At 35.5% G+C, this 18436-nt stretch overlaps 1 protein-coding gene across 6 annotated transcripts in view; it reads right to left on the bottom strand.

Moving 5' to 3' along the window:
- Positions 1-1143: 1143 nt before the first annotated feature.
- The window catches only part of ROBO1 (roundabout guidance receptor 1), a 1127367-nt gene continuing 1110074 nt past the window's right edge, over positions 1144-18436 (bottom strand). For all 6 annotated transcript variants that reach the window (XM_064380017.1, XM_064380018.1, XM_064380019.1 and 3 more), the window contains 3 exons: positions 10703-11011; positions 4129-4325; positions 1144-2837 (listed from right to left, as the gene is read on the bottom strand). In XM_064380017.1, coding sequence (XP_064236087.1) covers positions 2823-2837; positions 4129-4325; positions 10703-11011 — 521 coding nt within the window. In that variant the 3' untranslated portion in view covers positions 1144-2822. The remainder of the gene's footprint in view (positions 2838-4128; positions 4326-10702; positions 11012-18436) is intronic.

Here is an 18436-nt window from a genome sequence, read left to right as displayed (position 1 = left end):
ACATGCAAATATTTAGAAACAAACTAGGTATGAAAAGCGGGGATTGCATGTGTAATGAATTTCAGTCCATAAATATAACAATAATCTTGTATTGTTTATGGAGTTTACAGAGTCCGTATCATATGCATTAATGCACTAAATCTTGACAACAGCTCTGTGAGGTAGGTATTACTGAATTTACAGGTGAAGTACCTGAGACTTGGAGGTTAAGTAACATGTCCAAGGAAACACAGCTGTGACAAAATCAGGTCCTCTGATACACAGAATCAATATGTATTATCACATAGTATAAATAAAGAGAGACTAACTTATTTATAGTCAACCCACCAAGGGAAAGAGAGAAATTAGGTCATTACACATGTCCCTGTAAGTTTTCCTTGAAGTAGCTTTTAGAAACTGACTTCTTGACCTGTGGACCTGGTCATCTTTAAGTAGATGCTGGTGATTACTTCACTTTTATAGAATTAAAGTTCAAACTACACCCCCTTTGTTCAATGTTTTGCCTCATATTTTCAAATTTTCATAAACACAAAATTTAGGTAGAAGAGCAATATATATGTGAAAGGAAAAAAATCTTCATTAGATTCTATTGCTCTTGGAACTTCCAAGACATGGTGCCCATATTGTTCATCTAAAGCTAAATACCTGAATACATTAACTTTAATAATGTGCAAAAAGTTATATGATAGGTATTGTTAAATTTTTACATGAATTTGTAACAAGAAAGCAGATAGTTACCGATAAGCATTTCGGATTTATATAATTTTCTTGCTGACAGAACATAAGTGGCTCAAACTTTACAAGTCACGTTTATCTAGTTGAATCCCAATTATTTTAGAAATAGATTAGCTGAAATTCAGATACATATACAAAAACAAAAATAATATACCCTTAATATTAAAGACTTAGTCTCTGATCCAATTATTAACTTCTAGGTCTTGACTGATCTTACATTTTTAATTTCAGAGGAGTTAGGTAAAATTTGTGCTTACAGTAAAGCCTGGTTATTCATAAAACTAATTGAGAATTTTCACTCATCTGATAATACAGTGGTGAAATGTTAAGACAGAACGATTTTGTGATTAAATGGAATAAATTTGATCAGCACACAATGAAAAAAGAAATCAACACAAGAAAGAAAGATGTATTTGAGAACATTTTTAATAAATAATGTGACAAAATTACTTTTCTGATTATTGGATTTTCAGTATGCAAAATTATGGCTAAAAATAAGAGGCTTCTTACATGAACATAATGAAAACATTAATCACATGGATTGTTCCCTTAGGACTGCACACCCTTTCTATGGAACTTTTTCGAATTATCTAAAGGAACACGTTTAGTTTTTGGTGAACACCAGCCTGTTTTTTGTGGTTCGGTTTTGTTTGCCTTTGTTTTCCAGTGGGGTCAGATCTGATACCTGTCTATGAATAAATGGACTTTTCTTTTTCCTTCAAATAGCACCAATTATAAAATCAATGATATTCATAAAATGACAAAAAAGTGTCATAGAAATCTACGAGTCAGAGGGCATCATTTGGCAATTGAAAGCAAGTAATGCCTCTATTGCAGATTTTAAGGAAATCTTGTAAGTTTCAATATTGGCCACAACAAACTTAAACCTCTTTTTTTCTTTAAGTCCAGGAAAAGTAAGAACCATTTGGTTCATGGCCCACAATAAAGTATGCACGTCACTTCACCATCTGTCATCATTCAAATATTCCAAATACAAACATAGAGCATTAACAAAACAGGTTAAAAACGCTTCTCAACAATTTTTTTTTTCAATAAGACAAAAAAGGTTAATAGTTACAATGGTTTACAAATAAAGTTTAGTGATTGTGCTTTTAAAACCAAAAAAAAGAAAAGAGAGAGAGAGAGAGAAAGATTAAAAACAGTGCATTACAAAAACAAAAATCAAACTTCCTTAAGTGGCACTTCTGAAAGTTGAACTGACACTACCAGAAGAAATTTAGGCCAGTTAAGACAAGGATGTTCTTACTCAATTGGTCATTAAAAACATCCGCTTGTTCGTAATACGCATTTATAGTTGCTTTTTGATTGAAAAATAGAACAAGGTTTTGCTAGGTTTACTTATGACAATGACTAGACAACCAGAGATCCAACTGGCTTAGCCCTACTTATCCAAAAGTACATTTCCAGTAAGAATATACTTCAATGATTGAAATGAAGACAAAATAAAATACCACCAGGGTTTGCAAAGAGTATATATTTACAATGTTTCTACCCCATTCAAATTACTTGTGGTTCTGCATTTGCTATATTTTTAGTTTCTTCCAGCAAAGGGTAGTATGAAAAACTGATTTTAAAATCATGTTAAAATGAAATATGTTTTAATTTGCATTAGCAGTTGGCTATGGAAAGATTACACTTTGAGAGCCCTTGGCATGAGGTTGAATATCAACTTTGTATCTTTGATCAATATCTCGCTATAAATTAGCTTGGCATATAAGCAGTGCAATGCCATATCTCATGGGTAAAATGCAAAAGAATACTTTTGTTCTCTCCTGCTGGCTGATGATGGAAGCAAGAAGTCAGAGCACTTTCCTTGCTGGAATTAAGGTGTAACGGTTTGCTCCAACAGCGAGGGGAATAGGAAGGCTCTTTGTAGGGTTAGAGATCAAACAACAATAATAAAAACCCAATAAAGTTTTTAAAATGATACCCCAATAAGAGGAATAAAAACCACTATTTGTACACTCTGATTGCACTGAACATTTTATCTGGCGTCATGTGTCATCAGACAGGAGGCATCTTGAGTGATAATTTCACATTCGATCTCATAAGCCTCTTGGTTGTCTTCAGCTTTCAGTTTCCTGTAAGAGACACGTTATTGTAACATTTGAAAATAAATCATAAGAGGATTGTCTTATATTTGTTTATATGTATTTATTACTATTTTAATTTAATATGTTTTTTCATTTATTCACTGGCCAATGTTGGAAAGTGCTCATGTCAACTAATTCACTCATCAACTTTAGTTGGTCTTCACAGAAAATTCAATAAATGCCAAACTGGGTTCTGCATAGTGCTTCAGTGTTGTGTGGTGGGACACAGGGCTCTGAGAAGAGAGGAAGAGTGTGTTGAGTTCTCTACTTCCCTCAGCCCTGAGCTGTACTCCCCTAAGCTGTAATGCTGAGCTGTACTCAACATTAGCTCTGCTTTTGTTGGTTTTAAATACTGGAGTTGACAGTAATGACATTTTGCTCCCCAAAAGGCTTTTTCTATTTTAAAATAAACTAAAACTTGAAAAACAACTTATCTAACTGTTTGCGGGGCGAAAGTCTTTCTCGTTCCAAAGCTCAAAATCAAAATACATTGAGCTTTATAGAACTTTCAGTTAGACATAATGGCTTACAAATTTTCAGCTTCTATTATAAAAAGTTATCACTTGACACATATTTATTAAATATATTTTTAAAGATTAAATATATTATTTAATAAGATCAAATATATTTATTAAAAATTGTCCTCAACTTATCTTTTATTAAATTGAGAAAATCCAATCTTTGAATAGGGGGAGAATTTATAATGTGATATGGCTTACTGCCAACTCTATCTTGTATAGCTATCTGTCAAGCCTAACAAGAAATTTAAGACTTAAGAAATTTCCTCCAACTGGGAAGGTCAGTGTTACAGACTAGGCATACACTTTTAGAAGTGTAAAGGTGAAGGACGGTTAGCCAAACTAGTCACATTACCCTGCTGATGACTATGGCAACATGCTCACTCACATCATATAACTCTGCCATCTTACTGGGTTTTTATAGCCTGCTACCATGCTATGAATTATAATATCTCTAGATCAATAGCTCTTATTTCTTAACAATGTATTTGCCGTATAAATTTCTTATCTGAAAATCTGCAAATGAACATAAACCCTAGATAAACAAATAAAATGCAATTAACACTTAAAACTTTGGAACACATTTCGAGAAAACTGTCAAATTCTCACAACTTCAGTTTCTGCTTCATAGACATTAGAGTACTGAAAAGTTTGTGATAAAACAGTAACATTCCTATACACTGCTGAAGGTTTCTAACTTTGAGGCTAATAAAATAGCTACAGTCTAACACTGGTAAACTTGGGAAAAAAATTACAGATACCTCTAATTCTTCATTATTATCTTCTCCTCTTTCATATCCTCCAAGTACCTGCATTTCTGCAATATTTCTTCGACCTACATTTGCTTGTTCTCTTTGTCGGCTTCCTGATCCTCTTGATGACATTGAGCTTGAAGAACTGGGATCTCTGGGATTATTTGATGTTGGAAAAGTAGGTCTACAATAAGGTAGAATATCCTCTGTGTAATGAAATATAATAAATGCAGGTGAACACCATCATACACTTTTACTGTATATTGTATCACTCCTGTCTATCTGTAATTCTGAATAAGGAAGCATCGGTGATTTGAGGTATAAATGAGGACACTCTATAAGCATAATGAATAATGCAGCATAGTGTCTTGAAAATGAAAAGTATAAGCCTTGTTGTTTTCCTATTAGTAGTCGGGGATTTGGATTGATTCTCTACTCGTAAGCTCTTGTCCATCTCAAACTCACTTGAGACCAGTATCATTAAAAGAGGTAAACCAAACCTGGAGTCAGACTCAGCTTCCAATTCTATCACTCACTATATGATCTCAGATTATTTTAGGCTTTAGTTTCTACTTTTCCAAAAAAGTGATAATATCTATACCTAGAGGGTTTCCTAGTGTTTATATGAAAACAGATATCTATGTAATTTATAAAATGTTATTATAAGGAATTGATAAAAGTCAAGCCCAGTCTCCTAGAAATACCAGAGCCAAGCCTAGGTTCACGCCAGAGACATCAAAATATCAACCTCCATGTCAATGTCCTATTTACATTGCTGAACTCTGAATCTTAGAAGCCTGCTATTGTTGCTAACTTCAATAAGCAAGTCACCCCAATTAATTTCTTTCTTCTGAATTTCTACCTCTTTATGCTTGAAATTTGGTGCGACTTCTACTGATGCATCATCCAGCTGGTTACTTCTCTCTGAGGTCTTACGACTCTGCCTTTTGGATAACAAACACATAAATACCTGGCTCTTTGACATACTTTTCCCTACCCCCTCCAAATGCTTCTTCTACTATTCACATTGCCTGAATGAAGCCTGACTTCCCCTGAAGTTACCCCTGATGTTTTCTGTAGTGGAAGGGTAAGGAGGAAGGCTTGCTCTAGCTCGCTATCAGCAGTTCTAAATCATTGCTCCTCTATCCTTGCACAAAAACACCTCCGCCTCTGAGGCCAAGTCATCGTCTTTTGAAACTGGTATAGTCCTCGATAGCATCTTGTTCTTTCCATTCTACTTATCACAACTTTCACCCCTAACCAACAGTTCTGATTTATAGGAGTTTCACAGTCCATGAGGATGACCGTTTCTGTAGCTTCTCTTCACAGCACTTGATATTGTGTGACCATCATCTTCTGTCTCTGTTTCATCGACTGCTTTCTCTCTACTGACTTTAGTTTTTTCAAACTACAGTATGATAAAATCTCTCTCTTGCTAAAAAGTTTACCCTCAAGACTGTCCTTTTCAAGAAATCAACACCTTCTTTCTCTCCTCACCACTCAGCCAAGCTTCTTGAAAAGCAATCAGGATTCAATATTGATAGTCACAATTCCCATTCACGCTGCATCTCACTGCAATCTATTTATACCCACATCACTACTATGAAACTGAGAAAATTCATAATGCTAACCGTGTTTCCAGCCTTATTGCCTGGACTTCTCACTGCTCTTAATCAATGCAAACATTATTATTCTCTCTGCTGCTAGTTTTCCTTCCTCCCTGGCCAATCTTCTGTGAGCTCTTTTTATGAACTACCTCCGATATGTTGATGCTCTACAGGTTTCTATTTTCAGTCTAATATATATCATTCATATATATATGTATTATACATATGAAAGTTCTTTTATACATATATACATAGATGTGTGTGTGTGTGTGTGTGTGTGTGTATATGTATATATGATATAGTCTGGATATCTCATATTGAATTGTAATCCCCAATGTTGGAGGTGGAGCCAGGTGGGAGGTGTTTGGATCATGGGAGCAGATCTCTCATGGATCACTTGGGCCATCCCCTTGACCATAGGTGAGCTCTTGCTCTGAGTTCACACAATATCTTATGGTTTAAAATTATGTGGCACCTCTGCCCCACTCTCTCTCTCACTCCTGCTTTCACCATGTCACGTGTCTACTCCCCGTTCACCTTCCACAATGATTGTAAGCTTCCTGAGGCCTCCCCAGAAGCTGAGCAGATGTCAACACCATGTTTCCTATAAAGGCTGCAGAACACTTAGCCAATTAAATCTCTCTCTCTCTCTTTTAATAAATTACCCAGTCTCAATTATAGAAATTCAAAAATGGCTTAATGCTATAAATATTTTTTTTCTTCTACTACTTTTAGGTTATTTTACCCAGTTTCACAGATTATAACCTTTTCTAAAATATAACTGTCACAAAGGCAGGTGTTTTTGTCTACTATGTATGCTGATATACTTTCACCTTGACCTATAAAAGGTCATTAATACATTGTTTTCCATTATTTTCACCATACTGAATCATTAATTTATATTTTTAATTCCTAAACTATGCCCCAAACCTTCAGCTCCTATAGGTAGCCCAACTGAACACCTGCTCTTGCACGTTCTTCAAATCCAACCTGCTAAACACTAATCTCACAATGCTCACTCCCTTAGATGTCTTCCTTTGCTATATTCTCTAAGACAGTGAATGACATCACTAATCATTAAGATATACAAGACAGAAAATTGAAATGATTACAGATTCTTCCCTTTCAACAACCTTTCCATAACCCTTAAGTGTATCCTTTCCACACAGTCCAACATATAACAAGGAAGGTCGATTTTGACTCTAAAAGCTTTCTTGAATTTTCCCAGTCGTCCACCCTTGCTCCTACAGCATGGTTTATGTTTTCTACATTTGTTGTCTGGGGGGCGCACACATCTTCAAACATCCTTGAGCTATTCCCCTCTAAACTGTCTTTACTCAGCTACTTTTCTCTTATAAAATCTATAGGCTCTTTATGACTTAAGCCTCAAGAGCTTCATCTTTAACCACTTTCATTACGTGGTAGTACTGAATTTCTTACAGTTTCCTCGATAGACCTTCAAGCATTTTATGCTGAATTATCCACCTAAATAAATCCTCTTTTCTTATGCAAGCTAAATTCCATTCATCCTGAAACACTCAGTTTATATGTCATTTCTACCAGGAAAGATCTTTTCTAACTCCTAACATTTTATCTCTCACATTCCTAGATTAATTCTCTATCTTCTGGACTCTCAAGTATCATGGCACTATGAAGGTTATACTGAATACAAAAATATCTGTGAGTTTATAGATTATCTGTCCCTCTCTCTCTGACTACAAGCCCCTTGAGGTCAAGGTTCATGCTTATACATAAATCTCAGGATTTAGTACAATGCTTAATAACACAGTTGTTGTTTGATATATGTAGAAATAAATTGAACTAATGGAGGCAAATGTCAGCAAAATGATCAGACATTCAAGTCCAAAAGACCACTCTCCTTAATTAAAAATAATCTTTCATTATACATATAAATCAGGTTGCCTCTTTCACTATAAACAATGTAAACTGAATTATGAAGGTGAAAATTATAGCAATGCATAGAAATGATCATTTAATGGCATATATATATATATATACAGGGTTATGATTCAAATAAGAATTTGGAAAAGCAGAGCATATAGAAGAATGACTGGTCAGTGCACCTCAGTGATTTCCATGATTCCATGGGTTACTTGTTTCTAGACTAATGGTCTAGTCTTAGTTCTTTTGTTAGAAATTATTTTTATAGCATAAAGGACAACATATTAAATTTCTGAAGATAGATTTTTAAAAAATTGATCTCTTTGTTTTAAATCTACATACAACAATATCTTTCCAGGTTTGTAAAATTTCCTCCTCAAGAAGAATCCTACCTACTTTTCTTTTCATTTATTTATTTATTTATTTATTCATTCATTCCAAGATGGAGTCTTGCTCTGTCACCCAGAGCTGTAGAGCAATGGCATGATCTCAGCCTACTGAAACCTCTGCCTCCTGGGTTCAAGCAATTTTCCTGCCTCAGCCTCCTCAGTAGCTGGGATTACAGGTGCACACCACCATGCCCAGCTATTTTTTAAATTTTTAGTAGAGATAGTGTTTCACTATGTTGGCCAGGCTGGTCTCCAGCTCCTGATCTCATGACCTGCCAGCCTCAGCCTCTCAAAGTATTGGGATTACAGGCATGAGCCATCATGCCCAGCCAATTTTTAATGAAGCCTACCTATAGCCAGGAATTGCTCCATACTCTCTGGCCAGAAATAAACTTCATAATTTACATCCTCACATTCTATTTATGAATCACTATTTGGAGTCCAGTCACACTGAGTCAAAAGTTCAGAGCCAGATCAACTTTGAGTTAACTTAGAAAAATAAGTTAGTAAGTTTTTCAAGCTTTGGATCGTGCTGATATTACCAAGGACTTTGTGGTCCCACAATAGAGGCATCAGTCTGAAATGCACAGCTTTATATATCACCTCGCTTCTGAGTCTATGCCTGGATTAGGAGTTCAGGCTGTAGTCACAGAACAAAGAGAAATTGCCCTCCATGTTGAAAAGAAGTTACCTAATGACCAGATGTCCATAATAAACAAACAATACACTGGTATCAGACCTTACCACAATATATCTATTAAAATACAGTAATTAAATGCCCTGAAGGTTTTTAAGTTTCATTCCCCTATCACTCTTTCCTGATTCCTCAACTAATAATATTCCTTTTCTGTGTTTCTTTCTCCTAAATAGTTTCTTCTCTTTAGTCTACAATAATGTTCAAATCCACAATCCTAAAACATTTCCAGTGATTTGGCCTTTCTGTCAAACTCTAGCCCAATCTTTCCTCCTCATCCCAAACTTCCAAAAACAGCTTACTTGTGCTCATCACCATCCTTGCAAAATTTCCATTCACTTTCCAACCCCCTAGGGTCTGGCTTTTATTCTGATCTACAAACAACATATTGCAAGATCTCTTTTTCCTTCACTTGGGTTTACATTCAACTTTCACCACTGTGGCATTTTATACACCTTCCTGTCTGAAAATTTCCCACTCCATTCTTCATAGGATACTATTTTCAACAGCTTGAGTATCTTGATTATTAAATCTCTGGTCGGACAATCTGCTTCCTTGAAAGGATGTTGATTTCTGTCTATTCTCTAAGTATAATCATCCTTGACTATTGGTGTGTTGGAGCAGGCTCAATATTTCACAATAGTTGATTATATTCATCTCTTCCTACCTCCACTTTCAGTGACTTGAAATTGGCAACTTTGAGAGCATTCATACAACAGAGGTAAGAAAATGGCTATAAATTAGGGTTTGGTTGTGTTTTCTTTCTGGACAGCTGATTGATAAATAGTTACCAGCATTATCTCTGCTGACATTCGGCCTTTGTTATTCACATAATTATTGTGTCTATGTTGTGGGTTCTAAATCCACTCTGTCCTCACAACTTTTCTGCTGATCTTTAAACCTAGTTCTCTAAATTCTTATTGTGAATTTTATAACTGTGTTCTTGTCAGGATTTTAATCCATTCAAAACTGCAATAATATTCCCCATGAAATTTAACATTTTCCCTGTTCTACATTTTATTTTATTTTATTTTTACAATGGTTAATACAATCATGTTCCACTGGTCATTCAGAGCCACCTGGTCAACCTGTGAATAAACTTTTTTGTTTATTCTATTATTTCAACTTACCTTTCAACATTCAATTAGCCACCAAGTTCTATTGGGTCTCTCTCTGAAGTGTCTGCATAGGCTGATCCCTCCTGTTCTTTTGGACTATTTCACTCAGTGCTTTCATATTTTATACTTAGAGTGTTACTGTAATGTTTCAGATACCTTCATCTACTGATTCCAGCCTCTTCCTCCATTATATAGCAGTGCCAGTTGTTTTTCTAAAACACGTATCTGATTACGTCATTTCTCACTCAAAATTCCTTGTTGCCTCACAGCTGCCCTTGTCATAAATCTCAAAGCCTTCAGAGCAGTATCTCTGGCCTTTGTAACTAGGCCTAACCATCTATCTAGTTTTATTTTTCACCCAGGCTAGAGGCTAGTCGTGCAATCTCAGCTCACAGCATTCTCAACCTACCGGGTGCAAGCCGTCCTCCTACAGCCTCCCGAGTAGCTAGGACTACAGCATGTGCCACCATGCCCAGCTAATTTTTGTATTTTTATGTATAGATGGTCCCTGGCCCCAAATATTCAATTCTCCAGCCAAACTGGAAACCATCGTTCATCAAACATTCATTTTCACACAATCGGTTTATTTTCTCAACCTGTTTCATTTCCCCGATATCCCTTCTCCTTCTTTAACCTGTTGAAATCCTGCTTTCCTTTAAAATCTAACTCAATTGGCACCTCTCCAGGGATGACTTGTATAAAGTCATGCACTAGAGTGAATTGTATTAAAATTATTCGAGTACATACCTATCTCCTCAATCAGAGAGCAAATTTCTTAATCTTACCCCTTTTAATGTGGCCATAGAGAGCCTAACTGTATGCCTTGCAAACACACTCAATCTATATTTATTTGCTGCTTGACTGAATGAGTACCTTGGATGAGATGAGTCTTTGCTGGTGGAAGGTCTCGTTTTGCTGCCTTGTTTCCACGTCCTTTCCCGTCATTTTGTTGTTCCTGTGCTTCTCTGGAATCACCTGGATTTGTTCGCATGTCAACAACTTGTCTTCCATCCAATACTTCTCTCCCCTTGTAATTGCTTCCTTTTCTATCTGATGATCTGTCTGTTCTTGTATCTATAGAAGGGAGTTTTGGCACCACTACAGGTCGTACTTCCAGCTGTGTCTTGGATGGGACAGTGGGTGACTTTATAGCAGGTGGCGGCACAGGAGGAGGTGGAAGATCTAAAAAGAAACATTAAAAATACTGCTGTAAAAGTCTACTACTTATAAAGTCATCGAACATTTGTGTTATCATTCGAGTCACATTCACCTGTGAGATACTATATTTTAAATGAACTGGAATATTTGGAGGTAACCAAGGAAAAACACCCAATTTTTATTTACTTATTTATTTTGAGCAGGTTCTTACTGTGTCATTCATACTACAGTGCAGATGTGCAGTCCCAGCTCACTGCAGCCTCGACCTCCTGGGTGAAAGCAATCCTCCCGCCTCAGCCTCCTGAGTAGCTAGGACTACAGGTGTGCATCACCACACCTGGCTAATTTTTCTATTTTTTCTAGATACGGGGTTTTGCCATGTTGCCTGGACTGGTCTCAAACTCCTAGACTCAAGTGATCTGCCCACCTTGGCCTCCTAAGGTTCTGGAACTACAGGCATGAGCCACTGTACCCGGCCAAGACCAACAATTTTAATGTACTCTTGTTATCTAGTACAGAACTATTGGATAACAGAGTTGGGACTTAGTGACGTCTGCTCCTGGGATAGCTAACACTGGGTGTATGTACTGTAACTTTCTCTCTCCCAAGTATCATAGAGCTTCCTAACTGATTTCAGTATAACACTGCTAGTGCCAGATGCATGCCTTTGCTCCTCCAGACAATCAATTCAAATTGACTGAGGTTGGCACTTGAATTCAGACCTATTTGCTATCTCTAGTCTAGCCATAATCTCTTCTTATTTTGTAGGTAAGGAAGCTCAAACATGTAGACCTTAAGCTATTGTGCTATCCCAAAGCTAGATATGATCAGAACCAGGACTAACCAATGTCTCAGTTTTCTTTATATTACTACATTCAGTTGCATATTTATAATCTACTATTCATTGATGGAATCTCACCATTCTGTTTATGTACCCAGAGATTTTAAATCATATTACATTGGTATAAATATAGGTTAATTTCATCTACATACATACATACATACACACACATACACATACATAAAACTATTTCTAGTTGTAGTTACATATTAAGTAATGCATATTAAATATAACTTATATAATTTAATTTCTTACTTTTTTTTTTGAGACAGAGTCTCGCTTTGTTGCCTAGGCTGGAGTGCAGGGGTGTGATATCGGCCACTGCAGCCTGTCTCCCAGGGTCAAGTGATCCTCCCACCTCACCCTCCTGAGTAACTGGGACTACAGGCACGCAGCACCACATCTGATTAATTTTTGCATTTTTTGTAGAGACAAGGTTTCACCACATTGCCCAGGCAGGTCTCGAACTCCTGTGCTCAGGCTATCCACCCACTTCCATCTCCTAAAATGCTGGGGTTACAGCCATGAGCCACCACACCCAGCCTGTAATTCAATTTCGCGTATCATAGATATACTTAAGGATGAAAGTAGGCATAAAATTTGGTATCTAGAAAAAAAATTTTTAATTAGTGCTGTCTTTAAAAATCATTCCTATGTATACTCTGGGGAGAAAAGAAACATGTATTCTAATAATATTTTGTAAGTTAGTAGAAGAATATGAATAGATACTAAGTTTTGGTTATTCTGGCTCTAGTATGGGGAATGTATTAAAAAGAAAAGCTTCAATTCAGGAGGTCAAGAGATTATAATAATAATTCATATAATTAATGATAGGTGATAAAACGGTATTGGTGGCTGTTCAGATGAAGAGGAAAAGATGTGTTTGAGATTAAGGGAGAAAATCAGTATTATTTCAGGATCAACAAAATACAGTACAGGTTTGAGGGGAGGAAAGAATTCAAGATAACTAAGAGTCACCTCAGTAGGATGTATCTAAGAGTCACCTTAGTAGGATGTATCTAAGAGTCACCTTAGTAGGATGTATCTAAGAGTCACCTTAGTAGGATGTATCTAAGAGTCACCTTAGTAGGATGTATCTAAGAGTCATCTTACTAAAGTTTCATCTACATACATACATATACACACACAAAAACACACACAAAATTATTTCTAGTTGTAGTTACATATTAAGTAATATATGTTATATTATATATAATATAATTTATATAATTTATTTTTTCTTAGCTACATCTTAGATACTAAGATATCTTTCTTAGATACATCTTAGATACTAAGAAAATCTAAGATAACTAAGATGATTTTTACGATTTTTGTCATGGTTGGCAGGTGAAAGAGAAGAACATCACTGAAGGTATAGAATGTAGCAAAAAGAAAGAGATATTTGTGAAGGAAGAATATGAGTTCAGTTTTTTAAAAGTGAATAGGAGGAGTCTTTGGAGTATCAAAGTAGAAATCTGAATTTCAAGAGAGATCAAAATTAGAGATACAGAGATTTTGGAATTAGCAGCATAGCTATGTTTTTAAGTTATGTCTTTAGAAATGTTAACATTTTCAAATTTGCAGAGTAATGTCTAGAATAAATCAACTAAAACGCATTCATAAAACATCTATTACACATTTAGTATTATAAAATTAGTCTTAAGATGTTAAAGTAAAAAATAGAAATTTACATGGTAAAAAATTCAGTAAGAGTTTAAATGTGAAAGAACAACCTCTTGTACCTCTCCACCTCCATTTCAAATCCCCAGTATTGACCATGCAGAGGTAACTGGCTTGAATAGTTTTCTATAGGTCATTCCTGAAGTTATTTATAAAGCAGGGCTGCCAAGTCTCATAACTGCAGGGAGCACCATTCACATCAAGAACTGTATGAAATGGACACTCCTGGGATGATGCAGAGTGCCTGTCTGCCTGTTCACGTGTGGTGACCTGATCAAAAGGGCCACACACAAAGAGACAGCCTTCCTTCTTTACCAATATGAATGGGACTGCACTTTTTTCACCTAACCAGGTAGTTGTATAAACTTCCATATGTGTACATAGGGCTTTACTTTTTTTGGAAATGTTTGCCTAATGTTCTATTCTATGACTACATCATTATTTTTTAGCCAATCCTACAGAGCAATATTTAGGCTGTTTCCAGATATTTTATTATTATTGACATTGGGCCATTGACTATCATTTACATGTACCAGCATGAGAAACTGTTAAGTATTAAAATTGTGTTTTGAAGATTCTTATTATAATAGCAAATTAATGGCCCTAAGAAGCATCAGTTTTAACCCAGTATTTCTCATACTTACATGCTTTTAAAAATGAATGAAACTTTTTTGTTCCCTAAATAGGTATACATTTTTTAGAAACTTATTTTCTTTTGACATTACACGCTAAAGCTAAGGTGTCGGAATTCATTGTATTAGTTTTGAAAACAGAAAGTCTGAGTTGCCATCTTAGTACCTACCAGCTGTTTTGCCTAGGAATGATTATAAAAAGTGATCAAACTTTTCCTTGCATTTTTTTCGTTAGTGGTTTTCATGGCTTACCATGTTCCAGTATTACATAAATAGCTTCAACATTTTAGCTAAAATGGTAGCCAATTAGCACTTGTTTTCCCTCTGATTTTACAAAATCAAGTTTTTGTCTTGCAACATAGATTGAAATTGTCACTACTGTGTATTTTTCCTCCTTTGTCTACTACTTTAATAGATTTTTCCAGAATAATACATAAAAGTACTATGATCTGCCCTCCCTCATATCCTACTTATTGTTAAAGACAACCAAAAACAGAGAGTTAAAAAACAGACTGTGCCAAGTAGCCTAAAGCCAAGAGGCCCAAGGCAGAATGATTTTAAGTTCAGACTGAGCCTGGGATTAGCAATAAGGGGAGAAAAGTCTAATTCAGAACACACCAGGAAGCAGAGAGACTGAGTGACTGCAGGCTCATTTCTGCACTGTCTGCTTGCTATAAACTTAAATTAGATTGCAAACACGGATTATCAGGAAGCCGATGACTGCCACTATCATCAAATCATAAAATGTCTAGGCCTTTAAGATAACAAAGCTGATGACTACCACTATCATAAGATCATACAGAGTCTTGGGAATATATGACTCATGAGACAAAAAACTATGACTAGATGTTCTAGATAGGTGTTATTTATAACAGAAGTTAAAAAGGGAAGGGAACCTGATGGTAATTTAAAGAATTCTAACTTCCTGTATATATTTGTCATTGTATCTAATTGACAATTAGAGGGAAATGTTGACAGGTTTGATTTCCTGTATAAACAGACTGCCAAATAAATTCTTTCCTAGGTGTTATAAAACATCATCCAGCAGGGATATTATAAAATATCCCTGCTTACGAGACCAGGGATTATTACAGTATAAACAATTCTGTGTTTCACATAGTGATAAATAGTTCTTTCACCCAATTTGTACCACGAATAGTACAAATTGGATTTAACAAATGGGATTGTGGACTTTTTGTGTGTGTGTGTGTGTGTGTGTGTGTGTAGATTTTATATAATCATATAAACACTCATTCTTTATAGAAGACTTTCCAAATAAAAGCATAATGCATGTAAAGTAACATATAAAAATATATTCATTCAGACAATTCTGCCAACATTAACTTGCTATAGACATCTAGCACTCTATTTACTTAACTGCTTTAAGTCCTAAGACCTTGTAATTAATGATAAATCAAGTCAAAATAACATCATTCCAAAGTGGGTGGTGAATTTATAATTTATGAAAAGTAGGGCTGGAGAAATAATGTCGATTTGGTTTTTAAATCAACTATGTAAATGCATTGGAAAGGTTGGAGAGAGGGAGTGGAAAGAATCTATTAGAAGGTCCTAGAAATGCACTTATGCCTGGCTTTTACTCCATAAGACTCTGGCTAATAAATATTCATATATCCTAATCCTACCCTTTATCTGGGTTAAACTCGTAAAAGGCAAATATGAAATAAATAAATAATTAGCTACCGCTTGTTAGTATGACTGTAGCATGAGTATTTTCCTTAGCATCGAGTTCTCCTCGAGTGCTTATGAGACCTTGGATTTGACCACAGAGCAAGGTTTGGCCACAATGCCAGGTGTTAGGGGCTGGTCCACTGTTATGGGCTGAATTGTGCCCCTCAAATTCAAATGTTGAAGTTCTAATCCCCAGTACCTCAAAATGTGACTGTATTTTGAGTTTTTAAAGAGGTAATGAAGTTAAAATGAAGTCACTAGGGTAGGTCCTAATCCATTATAACTGGTGTCATTACACGAGGAGATTAGGACACACACATACACTAGGGAAAGATCAGGTGAAGACACAGGGAGAAGATGGCCATCTCTCAGCCATAGAGAGAGACCTCGAAAGAAACCAATCCTGCTCACACCTTGATCTTGAACTTCTTGCTTCCAGAACTGTGAAGAAATAAATTTCTGTTGTTTAAGCCACCTAGTCTGCGGTACATAGTTATGGCCCTAGCATACTAATAAAAGGATTAACTGAGAAGGAGCATCACAAATTACTCTTTATCAGTTCAGACATAGCCACTCTTGATCCTTCTTTACATAGTTTTTAAAGATTCTACAAAGGAAGGTAATAATCTGAAAAAAATTTACAAAGTAAAGATGGTACTAACTGAATACTGATAAACCATATTCTGAACATAGTTCACATAAATCTATTGACAATAATCAAACTCATCCACCATAGTCTATACATTTTACCCACTAAAAAGAAAAAAAAACACACAAAATCCTCCATGTCTTACTAGTATGTTCAATTCACATTTTAACAACGGGTAGTTCTTTAAATTCTTTCTTCCTCTCCCTTCTCTTTTTTAATAATTGTACCGATTGTGTCTGCCATTGAGCTGCTTCATGAAAAAAAATGCAGTGTAGTAATTTGGGAAAATAATTTCTGAGAAAATGGCTTTTGTTTCTATGTCATAACCACTGCCATCAAGAGTGTGTGCATTTATTTAGTGCATTAAGTAGTATCTGCATCACGTGACTTTAATAATCAATATACATTATGGGATATGTGTATAATAACACACAGCATTGTTATTTTTTTTTTTTACCAAACAGTAAGCATACAGCATAAAATTTAAGACTCATTTGTACAGTAAACATAACTTATAGTTATCAAAGTATTGAAACAAAGTGAATATTATAAAATTAGCTTTAGTCATTTCTCCATTTTATCTATTTTTGTGACTTAGAGAAAATAATTATTGGCTTTTATATTGCAGTATTTTGCATAATCACTTTTGTGAAATGAGCACTTAGAAATCTAAATAAACATTTCAGATTAACTTTGGCTTTGCAAATATTGTAATATATTTCTTTGGTATTTCTGAAATTCATTTAAGAAATAACTTGGATGCATCATCATTCAATTTAATAGTTATTATTCAGGGATTAGTTAGAATTATATTTAATTATTAACACTGAAATAAGCACTACGAGCGTGGGACAATAAATATAGACAATTTTCAAGCATAGTGTAATTTGTAACTGTGATACAATATTCTTTAACTTGGCGTGCTTACATTATTTAAAACATTTCTAAAAAGCATCACTCAGTGCCAGATTCCCCTTTGAACAAGTATAAATAAGTGGTAGAAAGATCTACACAAAGATGTAGGCCAGATTTTCTCTCTTATGTATTCAATTTAGATGTGTTTACATCCAGGCTTGACGTTTGGTCAGTTTTTCAGTGAGGAGCACTCTCTTCTAGATAATAAAATTTGATAAAACAGCCATAAAACTTGAAAAATGCCATTACAGTTGTCCCGTAAATGTAAAATTGCTGGTAGAGTTGGGGGATTTATACCTAGCATTTGTCCCTTCACAGAGGCAAACATGCAAAAAGCCACCGTAATAACCCTTCAAAATCAGATAATATTCTGACAGCTCAGTTTCACTGACAAAAGAGTCCTGGGCAGAAGCCAGGAGGCCCAGGTGCGCTGTGTCACGCCAGTATTTAATGTAGTCTAATATCAGATAGATGCTAGTGAGAGAAAATACTCAGAATAAAGTACAGATAATAGCATGGACAGCCACTCATTGCAAAATTACTTGTGCTCATCATGCTGTGAGCGTTGTATTAAATTCTTCTGTCAAGTGGTAAGAATCATAGGGAGAAGTACCTCAGAAAACCTTCCTTGCAACCTGTGATAAGGATCTATAATATTAGGCTTTCATATGATAATGGCAAATGATGCCCTTTTTGAAAAATTGCTGACTGGTAATGAAAGTCCTAATCAGATTCTGTTGCAGAGGACCAGGAGGTCGGGGAACTGTGCCTGTAACACCCTTCTTTCTCCACCCCTTTAGCAAATTTAGCAAACTTGACAAAAGCAGTGAGTCTAAGAGAATTTATCTTACATGAATTTCCAACAAAGCCTGCGGGGTTGTTTTGTAAAATGAGAAGGTGGTGGTTTAATAAATGCTGGGCCACCTGAGGCACTTTCATTAAAGGCCTTCTCGAGACAACATCACGATGTTTGCATTTTCCTCCTGTGCTCCCTCGAGAATATAAACGTTACCTCTTCAGTGAGAGTTGATATTGTATGTGAA

The sequence above is a fragment of the Aotus nancymaae genome, unplaced genomic scaffold, assembly GCF_030222135.1.
Source record: "Aotus nancymaae isolate 86718 unplaced genomic scaffold, 86718_ANA_hifiasm-v0.15.2.pri h1tg000022l_1, whole genome shotgun sequence".
Taxonomy (NCBI): domain Eukaryota; kingdom Metazoa; phylum Chordata; class Mammalia; order Primates; family Aotidae; genus Aotus; species Aotus nancymaae.
Note: the sequence above shows the minus strand (reverse complement) of the source record. Positions and strands in the feature narration are given on the sequence as shown.